At 47.0% G+C, this 17,446-nt stretch overlaps 1 protein-coding gene across 2 annotated transcripts in view; it reads right to left on the bottom strand.

Moving 5' to 3' along the window:
- KIF26B (kinesin family member 26B) overlaps positions 1–17,446 on the bottom strand; it is a 507,916-nt gene that overhangs the window by 41,065 nt on the left and 449,405 nt on the right. For both annotated transcript variants that reach the window (XM_047754531.1, XM_047754532.1), the window contains one exon: positions 16,200–16,359. In XM_047754531.1, the coding sequence (XP_047610487.1) occupies positions 16,200–16,359 (160 nt within the window). The remainder of the gene's footprint in view (positions 1–16,199; positions 16,360–17,446) is intronic.

The raw sequence follows: 17,446 nt of genomic DNA, 5'->3' as shown, positions 1-17,446 counted from the left end.
CTTACAAATTACAGGCGTCTATGAATGACTTTGGTGAGGAGAAACCTTTGGCTTTTGGAAAGGTCAAATGGCATACCACCTTTTCAAAGTGGCTGGCTATTCTCTTCTGAAGGAAACTATCAAGCGGAGGCCAAGATGGGTTTCATTGTTCCAGCAAGAAATCGAGCAGGGAGGTTTGCTTTTTCCAAATGGGACTGTCAAGGAGGCCACAGTGGGGAGAGATCTGGGCTGTGATTTGTCCATTTCCCTGGAGCGGGTGGAGGCTGAATTAACCAGATGTTGGAAAGGCCTGCAGGCCTTTCCTGGGCTTTACACAGGAGAGACTACGGTCTCCCTTATTGCAAAAAGCTGATCACAAGAGTTCATGATGCCCGTCCACACACAGCCTGTCTTTCTTGGCACCAGGGTACATGGTTTTCTACAGGTAGCTCCCAATTTATACTATCGTCAAAAGGTGGTCTGCCATTCCCAAACCTGGGGGCATTAGTCACAGAGGCAACCTTTCCTTAGGGCTCTAATGCATTCCTGGAACTTGCCTATACTCAGGTCCTTAGGGCACCAACCTCAAAGCCATGTAGTAAATGATGATTATAAAGACTTAGTTTGAGTAACTAAACCTCCTAGATGAACTCTGAGACATTTGCTTCTGGCAAATTCTGGACACTTGGAGAGTTTTCACAGTAAATAAGAATCCATATCCAGGAGTTCCCGTTGTGGCACAGCAGAAACAGAATCCGACTAGTAACCATGAGGTTGCGGGTTCTATCCCTGGCCTCGATCAGTGGGTTAAGGATCCGGTATTACCATAAGCTGTGGTGTAGGTCACAGATGTGGCTCAGATCCCGCGTTGCTATGGCTGTGGTGCAGGCCAGCAGCTGTAGCTCCGATTGGACCCCTAGCCTGGGAACCTCCATGTGCTGCAGGTGTGGCCCTAAAAAAAAAAAAAAAAAAAAAAAAGCAAAAAAGAAACCATATCCATATCTAGTATTTATTATGTTACTACCAGAGAAGGCATATTCACAGATGACTTACTGGAACTTTTTTACCTCTTCCTGGAATGTGCTTTATAAGGTGACTTTCAACTGCTTTATCTATGCCTTGCACTATAATTTATGTACTGGTTTCTTCTGCCCAATTGGTCTATGAGCTCCATGCATCAGTCCTAATGCTTAGAATCATACTTTATACATCTTAGATACTTGAGGCATTGTCAAAATAACCCAGTAGAGTGGATATATTTTTGCAATATATCTGATTTAGAAAGTAGGGCTATAGCTTCAGTGCCTTTCCACATCCTAAACAGCTGACATTACTTCAAAAAAGATGCACTTTGTACTAGTTGAGAATGGGGCTCTGATGCCCACCATACAAGTCTTGTAATAGGGAAGAACAAATCTGCCTCCACATTAGCTCTCTTCTGTTGTCTGTGTTGAGTCATGCTGGCTCTGCCCCTTTTGTATAAGAATGTTGCCTATAGCCTGAAATATACAGGATTGCTTATTAGCTGGGATCTGACCTTTAAGAAGCCATTCACATAGAGATACAGTTGCAGAACAGAGAATAACATTTGATTTATGGAGGTTTTCAGGAACACCCTTGACCTGGCTGGCTGTAAGAACTAAGGATTCTGACACCAGATTTGCTACAACTAACCAGGCCCCTCCCTCAATTGCCTTTAACAGGGCTTTGCTGAGACCCTGTGAGGAGTTCAGGGTTTTGGGGGCAGATGGGGGGCAGAAGCCATCTGCCTCCTTGCCTGGCAGTGCAATAAACCTTTCTCTGCTCCCAACTCCACGTTGTGGTTTGTGTGGCCTCGCTGTGTGCCGGACACATGAACCTGCATTTGGTAACAGTCTGGGGGTGGGAAGTAGCCTCCAGGCAGAGAGGCAGGCCATCAAAAGCTGAAGGGAAATTTCTGACTCACATCTGCTACGAAGAGGTGGGGTTTAGACCAGTTTGATTTATTTCCACTTAGTGAAAAAATAATAAGGAACCTGAAGAAAAAGATTTGATCATTATCCTGATGAGCTCAGGTGACAGGAGCAAGATGGATGTAAACAAATAATTAAAATATAACATCAGCGCCTCCAATAAGATACCTGCAGGATGCCATAGGGAGTTAGAGGAGGGAAAGAGCTTTTCTGGAGCAAAGAATTGGAAGGGAGGAAAGGAGATCAGAGGAGGCTTCAAAAGGGAGATAATATCTGAGATAAGCCTTGAAGAATATGCAGGAAGGAATGCAAGACTTTTTAATATTAGAAAATTGATTTATGTAATTTACCATATTACAGAATTAAAGGAGGAAAGCCATGTGATTTTCTCATTAGATGCAGAAACGGGTTAGACAAAATTCGACAATTAATTTTTAAAAAATCACTTGGAGGAGTTCCTGTCTTGGCGCAGTAGAAATGAATCTGACTAGGAACCATGAGGTTGCGGGTTTGATGCCTGGCCTCACTCAGTGGGTTGGGGATCTGGCGTTGCCATGAGTTGTGGTGTAGGTCACAGACACGGTTCAGATCTGGCATTGCTGTGATTAGACCCCTAACCTGGGAACCTCCATATGCCACAGGTGTGGCCCTAAAAAGAAAAAAGTCCAAAAAAAAAAAAATTAACTTAGAAATCCACCAAATAGAAGAACCAACACTCTGAAACAGCCTCCTATAATGGAAAAATCATACATTAACGAAAAGTCTTAGAGTTACATGCATAAAAAGGGATGCACAAAAATGAAATATCGATTGAAAAAAGTAAGTTATAGAAGGGCTAGGGAGAGAGTACATTTTCATATATGTAAAGTTTAAAACCAGACAAAACTAAACAATATAGTTTTTAGTTTTTAGTTTTTCACTGCCCCGTGGCATATGGAGTTCCCAGGCCAGGGATCAGATCCAAGCCATAATTGTGACCTAAGCCATAGCTGCAGTAATGCTGGATCCCTAACCCACTGGGTTCTGGCATTGCACTCACACTGTGGGAACTCCCAGAATTGCATTTTAAAAGCACATTCGGAGTTCCCGTCGTCGTGGCGCAGCGGAAACGAATCCAACTAGGAACCATGATGTTGCCGGTTTGATCCCTGGCCTCTCTCCGTGGGTAAAGATCCAGCGTTGCTGTGAGCTGTGGTGTAGGTGGCAGACGCGGCTTGGATCCTGCATTGCTGTGGCTCTGGCGTAGGCTGGTAGCAACAGCTCTGATGGGACCCCCTAGCCAGGGAACCTCCATGTGCCGCAGGTGTGGCCCTAAAAAGACAAACACAAAACTAACTAACTAACTAAAAGCACATTCTTGGGAGCACTGGGTTGCCGGTTTGATCCCCAGCTCAGCACACTGGGTGCAGTGGCAGCACCCAGGTGGAGACGGTGCCTCGAATCTGACGGCTGGCCTGGGAACTCCATATGCCGCAGGGTGGTCCAAAAAGAAAATGAAGAAAAGAAAAGCACCTTCTGGCAGCGTGTGCAGGGAGCCGATGAAACTAAAACCTCCTCTGCCTTCACCAGAAAGAATCCTCAGAAGGAAGCAGTGGGTACTTGCATGGGCCCTTAGGGCCGTCCTTGGATTTTCTTTAGGAAACTACACAAAATCCTCGCAAGACAAACAACCAACTGCAGTGAGTCCTCAGCGTGGGATTTCCTGCTCAGGGATGACAAGTTCATGAGAGAAATAAGATAAGTGGTTTGGAGGAAAGATCTCAGATAGCACTTTTAGGACGGATGTATTTAACTGTCAGTAAAATTGGCACAAAACTAGGAGGTGCATATGCGTATAAACTGGGGGCCCTCACACACCTCCTTTTATCCATATCTAGACATCCTCAACATTTTTACTGATTTCAGGTGGGGGGAAAGAGAAGAAAGAATGGTAAGGACAAACGAAAGTAAATAGCAATTGGGGTTGTTGCCCCAAAGGAGTATCACAAAGTCTCTTAAGGTCTAATATTCTTCAAATGTAGTATCAAATGTACCAGAACCACCTCTATTTCTCCAGTTCTTTCTTTGTGCATCAAAATGAAATGCAAGTTCCTGTAGTGGCTCAACTACTGACTAGTAGCCATGAGAACTCGGGTTCAATCCCTGGTCTCCATCTGTGGGGGAAGGATCTGGTGTTGCTATAAGCAGACATGTGGCTCGGATCCCCTGTGGCTGTGGCTGGGGTGTAGGCCGGCAACTGCAGCTCCAATTCACCCTTAGCCTGTGGACTTCCATAGGCCACGGGTGCGGCCCTGAAAAGAACAACAACAACAAAAATAAAAATGTAAAAAAAATTTTTTTAAATGAAATTCAGCTCTGTTTTAGTTTAAAAAATTACTAGGTACCTTAGACAATTTGGTACAACCTAACTGCTCCGTGAATATAACTATTTGAAAATTGTTCAATTACACATGAAATGAATTATCATCTCATTTGCATGGACCCCCCAAAAATCTATTAATGCTCAATTGAGCCTGAACCAGTTGTGAAACAGGTGAGAATTTATGGTTGGATACTCTGATTGAAGCGCTATTAATGTTCAAGACAGTTTTTAAATGAATTAAGCCCCAACTCATTTGTATGCTCTGTCCCTTCTCATGCCTAATTGTGCCTAAATCAAGCTCTCCTTGAGTAACCATGTACGAACCCAAGGGCATCTTGGGTTCTCTGTGCATTGGCCCTGAACTAACCTAGAGCCCTCCCCCTCTGGATGTTTTCTTCTGGTGGCAACATGACTTGTGATATGATGATTAGTTATCATGAAAGATAACAATTAGCCGAGGATTCGGAGTCTTGCCTTTGGCTCAGTGGTTTATCATGATTTGTGTCAGGCAGTGTCTACATCATCTAGCGAATGACAGAATGGCTCTGAACAGCTCAGGTGCTTAAGGATGGATGGTGGGAACCTTGGGAAAATGCAGAGGGTGAGAATGAATGGAAAAAGAGTGGGAGTACATGAAGAGAGCTTTGGGATCACCACCTCTGCTGGGACAGCCTTTACTATAATATTTCAGATTCCCTCAGCCTTTTTTTTTTTTAATTTCATTTTTACTAGAGTATAATTGATTTACAGTGCTGGGTCAATTTCTGCTGTACAGCATACTGACCCAGTCATACATATATATACATTCTTTTCCTTGCTCTCTCTTCCATCATGGTCTAGCCCAAGAGACTGGATAGAGTTCCCTGTGCTGCACAGTAGGACCTCATGGCTTATCCATTCTAAATGTAATAGTTTGCATCTACCACCCCCAAATTCCATACACCACCAGGTTCTCTGCAGTGCTGTTCACAATAGCCAAGACATGGAAACCACCTAATGTCCATTGACAGATGAGTGGTTTAAGATGTGGTACATATATACGATGGAATACTACTCAGCCATAAAAAAGGACAAAAGCATGCCATTTGCAGCAACATAGATGCAACTAGAGATTCACATACTAACTGAAGTCAGGAAGAGAAAGACAAATCCCACATCCTTTTTTAAATCCCTCTTTCCACGGTGGGGGTTAAACACTGGTGTTCACATAGTACCAGGTGTAGGACTTGACTGTTATGTCTGTATCTCCACTAGATGGTAAATTGTCTGAGTGGTGATCATCTGTGTTATTCTTGCACACGGAAAGGGGCCCAAGAAGTGTTTCTGAACGAACAGTGAATAAATGCCTAAATGGATAAAAGAACTTATGCATATGCTGCGACATAGTTCTCAAATTATTTCCTGTATGTTTTTGGCAGCCTCCTCCAGACGTGTAACAAAAAATCAGGCACTTAAACTCCTCAGTCAGGTCGTTGGGGCCAGAATGCACCTTGCATTCTGTGTTCCAAGAGTAAGGGACTTACACCCTGTGTTCCAAGAGTAAGGGACTTACACGTTCTGTATCACTTGGGATCTAAAGTGTTAAGTTGAAATCTGTACCATTAAGATCAGCCTTAAAAGTCTCTTTGGAAGGAAAACCCTTCTTCAGTGAAATCTAACACATTCAGGTTTTGCTTCAGTCTTGGAACACATCACTCACTGTGCCTGGCTCAGCACCAGAGGTGCATGGCTTGTATTTAAATTTGTATCTTTAAATATTTGGATCACTGTGGCCAGTGGGCCACACAGACACAATGCAGGGCACGGCAACCTCTGCTCACCCCCAGGCCTGGAGGCCTCATTGACGGAGGTGGTGGGCGGGGTCATTCATTTCCTAAGGGATCCATTCCTTCTCTCTTTGTGCACAGTTCTCAGGGCTGGAGTGTCTTAAACTGAATGCCTGTATCTGACAGCACCCTGGCACATCAGGCACACAAACTCTTGTTGAAAAATGCACGAAGCTTCTATTGTAACAAAAGGTAATTATAATCCATTTGGCCAAAAGAGATGCATACTTTAAAAATCAAGAAACAGAGGAGCTCCCGTTGTGGCTCAGCTGGTTAAGAATCTAGCCAGCATCCATGAGGATGCGGGTTTGATCCCTGGCCTCGATCAGTGGGTTAAGGATCTGGCATTGCCACGAGCTGCGGCTCAGATCTGGTGCTGTTGTGGTTGGGGCACAGGCCGGTAGCGGCCCCTGCAGTTCAACCCCTAGCATGGGAACTTCCATATGCCTTGGGTGCTGCCCTAAAAAAAGAAAGAAAAATCAAAATCAAGAAACAGCTGAAAAGATACGATGGTGCCAGGTCAGTCTGGGTTACAACATTTGGAAATACATTAAAACAATCATATGTTCGCTTTTGACGCGTGTTTCTTTAAAGGGCGAACACAGACCTCCCAACGACACCTGCCACATTTCTGGGGTAGAGAAGGAGTAAGACTGGTTCCTCCAATTTGGCTGGTGGACAATGCAAACTGCAGGAAGAGTGCCTGCGTGTTGGGAGGTGAGCAGTGGGCCGGGTGTAACCACCTGCCTCCCCTGGTCTCAGCTCGGCGTCACCTCCCCCGCCCGTGTCCCACTTCCTCTCTTTTGGAAACCACACGTGTCTGATTTCACGTATTTCTCTGAGAGCCCGGCCTGAAAAAACGTCACAAGGTCCCATTGCGAGACTGATGGCCTTATCTGCCGAGTGTGGAAATGCCCCGAGCTGCTATTCTTAGCCCGGTGTTGGAGGGAGCTCCTTATCTCTGGCCCTGACAGCCTTGCCGTCATTCTCACCTCCTGCCTGTCTCTTTTTCACCTTTCTGTCGACGAAGACGACAGAAGACATCGAAGCCTGTGTGATAACCCCTCCTCTTGTAAAAGGAATCTGCTCACTCCGGAAGACTTCAGCGCACCCCCAGGAACCACCACCAGAGGAGAACAGGGATGGAACCTGTCTTATCGGGGAGCCGTGCCCCGTGTTCAGGCTCCAGCGTGGGGAACGGTCACACCTCTCCTGCTGCAGCCTCGTCCCAACCCACGCTGCAAGGCATCTGAGCATCCTGCCAGCATCTGAGCATCCTGCGGTTTTCCCCATGAACAGGGCACATGAAACGGCTACACGAACTTTCAGGCTCAAACCTGAGAAAGATTCCCGAAACTGAGAAAGAGAAGAAGGGTGTTCCCACTGTGGCTCAGCAGAAACAAACCTCACTAGTATACAAGAGGATGCCGGTTCGATCCCTGGCCTCGCTCCGTGGGTTAAGGACCTGGTGTTACCTTGAGCTGTGGTGTAGGTCACAGACGTGGCTCGGATCTGGCCTGGCTGTGGCTGTGGTGTAGGCTGGTAGCTGCAGCTCTGATTTGACCCCTAGCCTGGGAACTTCCCTATGCTGTGGATGTGGCTGTGGAAAAAAAAAAAAAAGGAAGGAAGAGAAGAAAGCTTTTGACAGAGCTGAGACTGGCTGGGCTGTCCACTGGTGGTGTCCAGAATATGGGATGGGGACTCTGGGGCCCCTCTGGGAGCCCTTTAATGAGGCTGGCTTTCCAACCTGCTACCTCAGGCCCTGTCAATATTTCTGATTCAGTCCTGCCAAGTGGCTTAGGTTCTAGAAGGGTGATTTCGTCCCCATCCTCATCTTCCCTGTTTCCTTGCTGTTGCAATTAGCTGGGAGTCATCCAGCTTGGCTGTCCCATTAAAAAGGCGAGGCCAGGAGACTGACCCTGAACGGACAGCTGGCCACAGCTGGTCCCATGCCTTGAACTCATATGCTTTCACTTATAACTGATGGCACATGTTTCAGCTCTGCAGATACATCTGATCCACTGTCTGACCGCATCTGTTATCTCAAATCCTGATTGAGCAGCACAGCATCCTGGACCCTGTGTTGGGACGTGGTGGTACCAGGAGGTCATGGAGAAGCCCTGTTGCCTACCAGCCGTGTAAACACAAGTCACTCCCGCCTCGTCTCAGGTTCCTCTTCTGTAACACGAGTATGATCAGAGTGGCACTGAAGCCATGAGACTGGTGGCAGAATTAAACACCCCGGAAGCAGGCACAACCAGGGAACAATGACTCCGAGCTGTCGGCATCACGCTGTCACCCAGAGCTCCTGCACGCCCATGCTAGCTACTGGTATGGAGCTGGAGACCCAGCAAACGAGTATTGGAAATGATTCTCCCCTTCTCCCTGTGACCCAGCAAGTCCATAAATTAGGGATCTCTAACCCCTTGGAAAGACCGAGAATAACGTTCCCACCCTTCTTTCCACTCTTTTATTTACTGTGTCAAACGGGAAGAAAAAGATGTGACTGGTAAGGCTGGTAAATATGGCCACAGGCCCATACAGCCCGATGGTATCTGTCTGTCTGTCTGCCTGTCTCCCTGGAGGTCACACGGTCACACACATTCCTCTGTGTGGCTTCCCCGGGGAAGGGACTGTCTGTGGACCCAATTCTGAGTCCTGGGGACTATGCTGGTGGGGGAACAGGAGGAGACCTCCTTTCGCTCTGCCAGGATTAAGCTGATGGAGAATTTTCATTTTCTTGCTTTTTTTTTTTTTTTTTCTTTTTAGGGCCTCGCCTGTGGCATACGGAAGTTCCCAGGTCGAACTGGAGCTGCAGCTGCCAGCCACAGCCACAGCCATGCGGGATCTGAACTTGCCTCATCATGGACACTAGCAGGTTTTGTTTCTGCTGAGCCACAGCGGGAACTCCCAGAATTTTCACATTCAACCATACCCTGGTATCTATGTGGCGACTGGTTCTGATTGATACTCCCGGAAACTGCACATAAAGGAAGAAAGCCTCTTGAAAAGCCAAAGCGGAAATGACGAAGCCTCCTGACTTCCACTCAGGCTTCACACCTGCTACCCGAGAGGGACTAAAACGTCGTCAACGAAGTATAATCTCCGCCGGGGCTCTGCTGCCAAGGAAGATGATTGAGTTGGGGGCCTGACAACCCCTGCTCCCAGGTCAGCGATGCCACGAGGGGGCAGCAAGGGGTCCTCCCGAGAAGACCAAGGATGACGATGTGCAGAGTTGATGCGTCAGACCAGTGGTGGAAGGACCGCTGCTCGAACCCAGGACTTGGGACCCCAACCGATTCCAGGCAGCCTCATGCCTCTCTGAGTGACCAGCATGCTTCTGCAGTAAATCTGGAAGCGTTCCTTTCCTGGTAGTTGATGCCTCAACTCTTAAGAAAATGATAGCCCATCTCTAGAAATTTCCATAATTAAATGTGAAGATCCCACTGGCCAGGGAAGCAAATGGACATGGGAGGGAATGAAGAAAGGAAAGAAGAATGCCCACATCTCATACAGAGGAGACAGGATGTGTCCGGGTGATTTTCTGAACTCGCTTTCTTTGCATCCTAACAGTCATTAAAATGTATAAAAATGGATAGTTTTGAAGCAGCAACACGAAGAATGATCATGGCTGCAGTTGCTTGGCAACCTGAGACTTTGGTTATTTTATTTCTAAACAGGGAACGCTATAAACTGGTATCTGGATTCTGTGCAAATAGTTCTAAATGGATGCTCTCCCCGTAAATCAGGAGGAGATAATACAGCATTAATGTACATTTAAAGGTTGCTAAATATGCATATGTGTGTGTCTCTGTCTCTCTCTGTCTCTCTCTGTCTCTCTCTCACACGCACACACACACACAAGATTCTTACACCAAGCTTCTCTCTATCCCATGCTATCTGAAGCAAATCTGTAGAATTGAGATCCCTTTGCATTTTTTCTGGAACAGATCTTGTTGTAAATAATATGCATTTGAGTCCAGAAGGACAAACTTTTCATCTCCTGTGTGAGTCAGGGGAACAGAGTATTGCAGCCAGGATTCCTTCTCTAGCTTCCCAGACACTGAGTGGGTTTCCAGTTCTGAGAACACAGAGACAACCCAATATCTAAACGGCTGCTGGAAGATGATATTTCTCAAAGCAAAACAGAGGGAGGCCCACTTTCTTCAGAGATGCAGGTCCTGTAAAGGCCTCACGAACCACCTTAGGCCTGCTGGTTGGGGTCTTGCCTGCAGGTCCCGACATCACACCCTCTCATGGATGAGAAGAGGTGTTCACATTCTGAAAATGCTGCCTCTGTTTATAAAATGTCATTTCTCAACAGTCATGGATTGAATTTCAGTCCCCTTTCTTTTCTCTCTTTCTTTCTTTCTTTCTTTCTTTCTTTCTTTCTTTCTTTCTTTCTTTCTTTCTTTCTTTCTTTCTTTCTTTCTTTCTTTCTTTCTTTCTTTCCTTCCTTCCTTCTCTCTCTCTCTCTTTCCTTCCTTCCTTCCTTCCTTCCTTCCTTCCTTCCTTCCTTCCTTCCTTCCTTCCTCTTCCTTCCCTCCCTGACCCCCCGCCTTCTTTCTTTTTTCATTTTTGGCTTCCCTGCTGCCTATGGAGCTCCCAGGCCAGGGATCAGATCTGAAATGCAGTCTCAACCTAAGTTGAAGCTATGGCAACACCAGATCCTCAGCCCACTGTGCTGCGCCAGGGATCGAACCAGAGTCCCAGCACTCCCAAGACACTGCCACAGCAGGAGCTCCCGAATTTGAGCTTCCATGCTGGTTTGATTGAAGTGTGGTGCTCTGATTCTACTTCTCTCTTCAGCGTGACCTTGCTCCCTCCCTCCTCACTGGGGCCACAGGAGGACAAGTGCTCCCGTCCAGACGCAGATGGGGGGCATCCTTTCGTCCTTCTTGAGGGACCACTTCTTTTCTTTTTCCTTCTGGCTGCACCTGCAGCACATGGAAGTTCCCAGGCCAGGGATGCTATCTGAGCCACAGCTGTGATCTACACCACAGCTGCGGCAACAATGGATCCTTAAAATCCACTGCGCTGGGCTGGCGATCGAACCAGTGCCTCAGCAGCAACTTGAGACACTGCAGAGGTCATGCTGGATCCTTAACCCTCAGTGCCACAGTGGGAACTCCTGAATAACCGCTTTTATTCTTTTGCTTTTTAGGGCCACATCTGCGGCACTTGGAAGTTTCCAGGCTAGGGGTTGAATTGGAGCCATAGCCACAGCAACGTGGGATCCCAGCCATCTCTGCAACCTACAACCACAGCTCATAGCAATGCTGAATCCTTATCCCACCGAGGGAGGCCAGGGATTGAACCCGAATCCTCATGGATCCTTTTCAGGTTCGTTAACTGCTGAGCCATGAAGGGAACTCCCAATAATCGCCTCCTGAAGCAGTCCCTGCAGTGGTGTTTGCTTGCAGATGGAAGCTCATGACAACAGACAGCCATAGCCTCCATCTGCTTCTTCAAAGGGAATCAGCTGATTGAGTCCCAGAGCTTGTCAGTGACCGACTGGAACACACAAGGATTAGGTCTTGGTCTGAAACACAGACCAAACACATAAAAGAAAGATATCAAGCCCCACTTCCATCATGGGACTTTTTTTTTTTTTTTGCTTTTTTAGGGCCATACCCAAGGCATTGGGAGGTTCCCAGGCTAGGGGTCGAATCAGAACTACAGCCGCCGACCTATATCACAGCCACGGCAACACCAGATACGAGCCACGTCTGGAACCTACACCACAGCTTAAGGCAACACCAGATTCTTAACCCACTGAGTGGGGCCAGGGATCGAACCTGCAACCTCATGGATCCTAGTCGGATTCGTTTCTGCCGAGCCAGGTGGGAACTCCTGTCATGGGATTGTTACTGTAGAGCCATGCTTCAAATAGACTTGGGAAGAGTATCTCAGACAATGACAACACAAGAGGGTCACAGAAGGAGTCTCCATGACCTCTTCGACGGAAGCCAGGACATGAGAAAATATCTGTTGCTTATATTATACATCAAATGAATAAACAACCAGGTCCTCCTGTGCAGCACAGGGAACGATAGTCAGCATCCTACGAGACACCATAATGGAAAACAGAATGAAAAAGAATATGCATGTATAACCGAATCGCTTTGCTGTACAGCAGAAATTAACACAACAGGGTAAATCAACTATACCTCAATCAAAGAAACATTTTTAAAAAGGTTTAAAAACCCCAACTGTAAAGTAAAAATCTGTTGTTCGGAAACAGGGGATACCATCTTGCTGGCAAATAATCAAATAGACCGTTTGACCCATTAAAGTCATTCTTTCTCTAAGTGGAGCAGATAGGTATAAATGAAGGAAAACTTGAGGCTTAAAGTATTGCGGCATGCTTCTCCCTTACCAGATGAGCTAAAAGGGTCCCAACGTGCTATTTCGAGAGAACTGAGTGGTGGGTAGAATTTTCCATGTCTCTGGAGAGACTGCCGTCCTGCAGATCCCCTGGGACCCAACAGCACTTGAGCCAAAGCTAAGTTCTCCCTGAGAGATTCTCGTGGTGGCTCCTCCAGGGGCCAGGTCCTGTGGTGTGTGCCTGCAACACGGCTTTCCAGCAGGATGCCTCTGCCTATTTTTCCTTATTTACGGCATGGGAAACCTTGGTGCCCAGGAAGCGGGGAGGAAGAGCACAGGGCTGGAATGAGCCATGGGAGGAAACTGGCAAACGCAGTGTCAAAATGCTTACGACTAGGGTAGGTTCCCCAGAGAGGAAACTCCCTGAGGTTAGGGAGCACTTTGTGCAGCCTGTCTGTGCCTCGGGGCGTGGACGCCCTTGGTGGTCCCCCTGCCTTCTGTTCTGCACGGCTTTCTGAATGGTGTCGCCGTTCGGGGGCGCTGATCGAGCCTGTGCTGTGCCATGGCCGAGGCGGGGAAACCCGTTCTGCACCTGCATCGGCCATCTAGAAAGGCAAGATCACTTGCAAAGTCAAAACCAGCTGGGGCACACCTAGGGTGGCCGTGGGAGTGCCCGGGATGGGTAATGAATCCAAACTCACTCTCGGGCTCGTTCACATGACAGAGAGTTGGGCAGGATGATGAAGAGGGACGAGGACAGGCTACATCGCCTCTGCGCATTCCAGTTAATTTCCCAGAAGCAAACACAGGTATTGCAGGTTCCAAGCACGGAACTGTCAGGGTGACAAATGAAGTGGGTTTCTGTGTGTTTGGGAAGGTGGGGGAGGGGCACGAATGTGGAAGTTGGTTTTCCTTTTTTTTTTTCTTCCCTGTAGTGAACAGGAATAAGAGGAAGCTGCCAGGGCAGAAAACCTCCCTGTCTCAGGATCCTAGAGCAAAGACAAGGTTTGACGAGGGAAAGGTGTTTAGTATGCTAGCAAAACGCTGTGTGATGTGGCTTTGGAGCGCTGACTGAATTGATAAGAGAAATCCGGGCCATCCTGCTGTGCCGAAGACCGCCTGCTGTGCAGAGCAAAGGCAGCTAATATGTTACAGAGCTTGATGAGGGTGGGGGGTGGTGGATTGGCAAGGAACCACCAAGGTCTCCCAGGCTGTGAAAAGTGATGCGGTTTAATCCCGCCACCAACTGGCTGTGTGATTTGAGTCAATCTTTGGCTTATCTTCCTGTCCCTCGAAAGAGGGTAGGGTCTAGTTGACGAATCACTTTGCAAGTGGATTTGCAGAACCAAATATTGAATATATGCTGTGGTGGAGAATCTGAAACAATATTACAGCAACGGTCCTAAAGCTCATATGCAATGATGAAAGGACCGGAAGGTCCGAGGGCTGGCAGAACTGCTGCACAAGTGCACTGCAAACGAATGTTTTGGGAAGGACCCAAGCTGGATGGATGGCCAGGCCACCACGTTTCCTGGCACCGAGCCTCGGGCAGCTCTGCAAGCTCCCCCCAGGAGGATGCTGATGGTGGGAGACAACTCCCTGCCTGCGTCTTATGCAGACGCCACGTTCCTGTTCAGTCTGTGCCTCCTTCAGCCATACAAACACGTCAATCATCATTCCCTCAGAGACAGAAAGGGAGGAAGGGACCAGACACAGACAGATGTCTGCAGAGAACAGCGAACGGAGGTTTTTCACTTTGTCAGCCCTCCCAAGGGGGCAGGTAGCTGGTCACTGCAGCCAGCTGATGCTAGATATGTTTAATTTAACAAGAGACCTTGAACTATGAATAAAAACAATTCTCAATGTTTCCCTATATGTTTATAACACACCCCGACGCGAACCAGAAAGAGGTTACTTTATCTAAAGTAAAAGTAATTTCATTTGCTTACATTTGTCCATTCCTCCCACCATCACTTCAACAAATATTTATTGAAGTCATAAAAGCATGTCACTCTACAGAAACAATGTGAGAGCTATATAAGTAAAATACATCATCAGTGACCTCATAAGGTGGGATTTTGAATCGCGCCTACCTCACGGTCTATTAAATTGTCACCAAGAGACATGGTCTCCTTTCTATGGATGGGAAAGCAATGGGAGCCGGGAGCTCTTTCCTTTCTTGCTAAGATCTCCAACCTTGACAGTACCTCGCCAGACCTTTCTTTTTTCCCTTCCTCTCTCTTTCTCTCCCTCCTTTCCTTCCTTCCTTCCTTCCTCTCTCTCTTCCTCCCTCCCTTCCTTTCTTCCTTCCATCTCTACAGGTGGACAAAGACACCTGTAGAGATCACACTGGATCAAGGATGAAATTTTGTAAACCTGCCCCTTGAGGTTTTTTTTTTTTTTTTTTTTTTACTCCTATAAAAGAATCTTCACCGGGCTGGAAAAGCCATTTTCGGGTTTATCCTAGGATTCCAAATTTCGAGAATGGAGGCAGCCAGTATGAACAATCTCTATTGAAGCTCCTAAAGCCAATCTTCCTGGTAGAGAATAAAATCACAGCATGGGTGTCACCTTAGAGCAGAAGGTTAGGAGAACACAAGGACGTGTCCCGAATCTCAGTTACTGTAGAACCAACTCCCTGATTGAGCTTTTCCGTCCCACAACAATAACTTGCATCTTGTAGGATTTTATAGATTATAAAAATGATTCCATGGACTGTGTATTTGTTTAATCCTCATGGCAACTCTGTAAGGTCAGTGTTATTTCCATTTAAACAAGTTAGGATAGGCTCAACCAGATTATTCTTATTGGTTATTGGCTATAGTACTACAAATTTTACAAAACCTGGTCACACACATATCACTCTGAGCCTCTATCCTTGTGATAGAGATAAGATATATAGCTACAGCCCTCAGTATATGCGATGCAAAGGTTCGGATGGCTAGTGAAAGCTGCAGCAGGACCTTGGCAGGGCCTGGAAAAACAGGAGGGCACCCACCTCCCCATCACCACATTGTCCAGTGGCAGTGGGGTGATGGCAGTGAGGGTGGCTCCAGAGCTGGGTCCTCATGGACGCAGATAATATGGCAAGGCTTTGGCTATTCCAGACATAGGAGCAGTTCTAATTTCACTTCCTGGGAGCACATAACAGATCTAGGGAAAGGATCTTGGAAGTGAAATAACCATCTGCATTATCCTGGTGGGTGATACCTTCCCAAGCTTTTTAAGTTCTCCTAAATAGGGTTGCCAGATAAAATGCAGGATGCCCATACAGCTCATTCAATTTGGGAGGCATACTTATACTAAAAGATATTTGTTGTTTATCTGAAATTCAAGTTTAAGTGGGTATCCTATATTTTTATTGGCCAAATATGGCAGCTCCTCCTAAGGGAAGGGCAATTCAACCTACACCCCTTGCTCTCATCCCTGTACAGCATCTGTACGAGGGCGATAATCATTTACCAGGGGCAATCGTGACTGGAGACCTCAACTGAGATAACTTCCTGTTACTACTGACTTGAGAAGCCTAATGTCAGGATGGGGACAAATTTAAGTATTTTCATGGCTTTTGCATTTGGAAGCTCATGTGTACACAACTGTTAGTGAAAGCTGGGCTCTGGCATTAAACTCACAATGTGGTCCAGACGGTTCTTCTAACACCCCCCTCCCCAGATGTCACGGAACTGAGAGCCCCACACCCAGCTCGGCTCCATGCTTACCTCACCCCATTCTTTGAGTAGCAGCGTCACTTACTTGTATGGGATGTGTTTGCTGCCGTTGACGAGAGCCAGGATGACATTGCCCAGGGCGGACAGTGAGAGGCACAGTCCTGAGCCTCCTTCCCGATTTTTGCTAAGAGCTTTCACACAGCTGCCCAGATCAATGAGGTGCAGGCGGCTGCGGCCTCCAGACACTACCACAGGGGAAAAGACAAGAGAAGAAAGAAGCGGTTACGTTCTGGCAAACACTTGTCTATCCTTCATGTAGCTCCTTTGGACATCCGAGGGGAGAAAAAGAGGACACAAAAGGTTGACGTTCAGGACCTAGTAGGAAACTCCCACAACACACAGCATGGTCCTCTTAAATTCTGTCCACTGCACATCACTGACCTTCCAAAACCTACCGATATTCTTACTGTAAATAATTCCGGCAGGTTGAATTGGATGAAATTTCAGAGAGAGGGCTAATGTCTAATAAAAGGAGGATAAACTTTGTACCTATGTGTCCTGTGTGTAGCAGGATTCGGAATACTATACTACACTCTAAAGACCAATTCTAGAGGATACCCCTTGTAAGTGGAAACTGATCAGATTAAAACATGAATAGCCTATAAGGGATGATCTGCTTTGATCATCACAGAGACTGTGACCCAGAGCTCAGCCAGCTATCAGGTTGCTAACCCAAGGTAAAAGCGGGACGTAATGACCAGGTGCAGAGACAGGGAAGACCCAAATACTGGCTGAGTATCTGCCAAGCGCCAGGTGCTGCACATGCATCAGTCTCACTCAGTTGCTATGGTAAAAGCATCACCTTGCTCATGAGGACTTCCACTTCTAGCCTAGATGAAGTAACGGGGACCAGATTATTCCTCCTACATGAAATAACCCCCAAAATATCAAAATGTACAAAACAACCCTTTGCAAGACACGAGATGTCCATCAGCAAAACACAGTCATCTCTGAGATGCTGGGAAACCAGGGAGGTGAGCACTACCCGATTCCCAGCTTACTGCTTTGAGACAGTTTTCAGGCCACACCTCAGAGAGGAGACTCAAGAGGAGGAGAAAGAGCTGAAAGTCCAGGGGACCGAGGTGGCCAAAGCTTACAGGACAGAGTCCTGGGGAGCAGAGAACTGGGAATTTGTAGCAGGTCTCCTCAAGTATTCAACCCAGTACTGATCAGAACAGACATGTGAGGAAACTACCCACGGCTGGAGAACTGACCACCTGAAGAGATGAAAGGTAACAGTGCACAGCACTCGTGTATAACCAGGAATGGGGC

This window comes from Phacochoerus africanus, chromosome 12 (assembly GCF_016906955.1).
Source record: "Phacochoerus africanus isolate WHEZ1 chromosome 12, ROS_Pafr_v1, whole genome shotgun sequence".
Classification (NCBI taxonomy): domain Eukaryota; kingdom Metazoa; phylum Chordata; class Mammalia; order Artiodactyla; family Suidae; genus Phacochoerus; species Phacochoerus africanus.
This window is presented reverse-complemented; position numbering and strand designations above follow the sequence as displayed.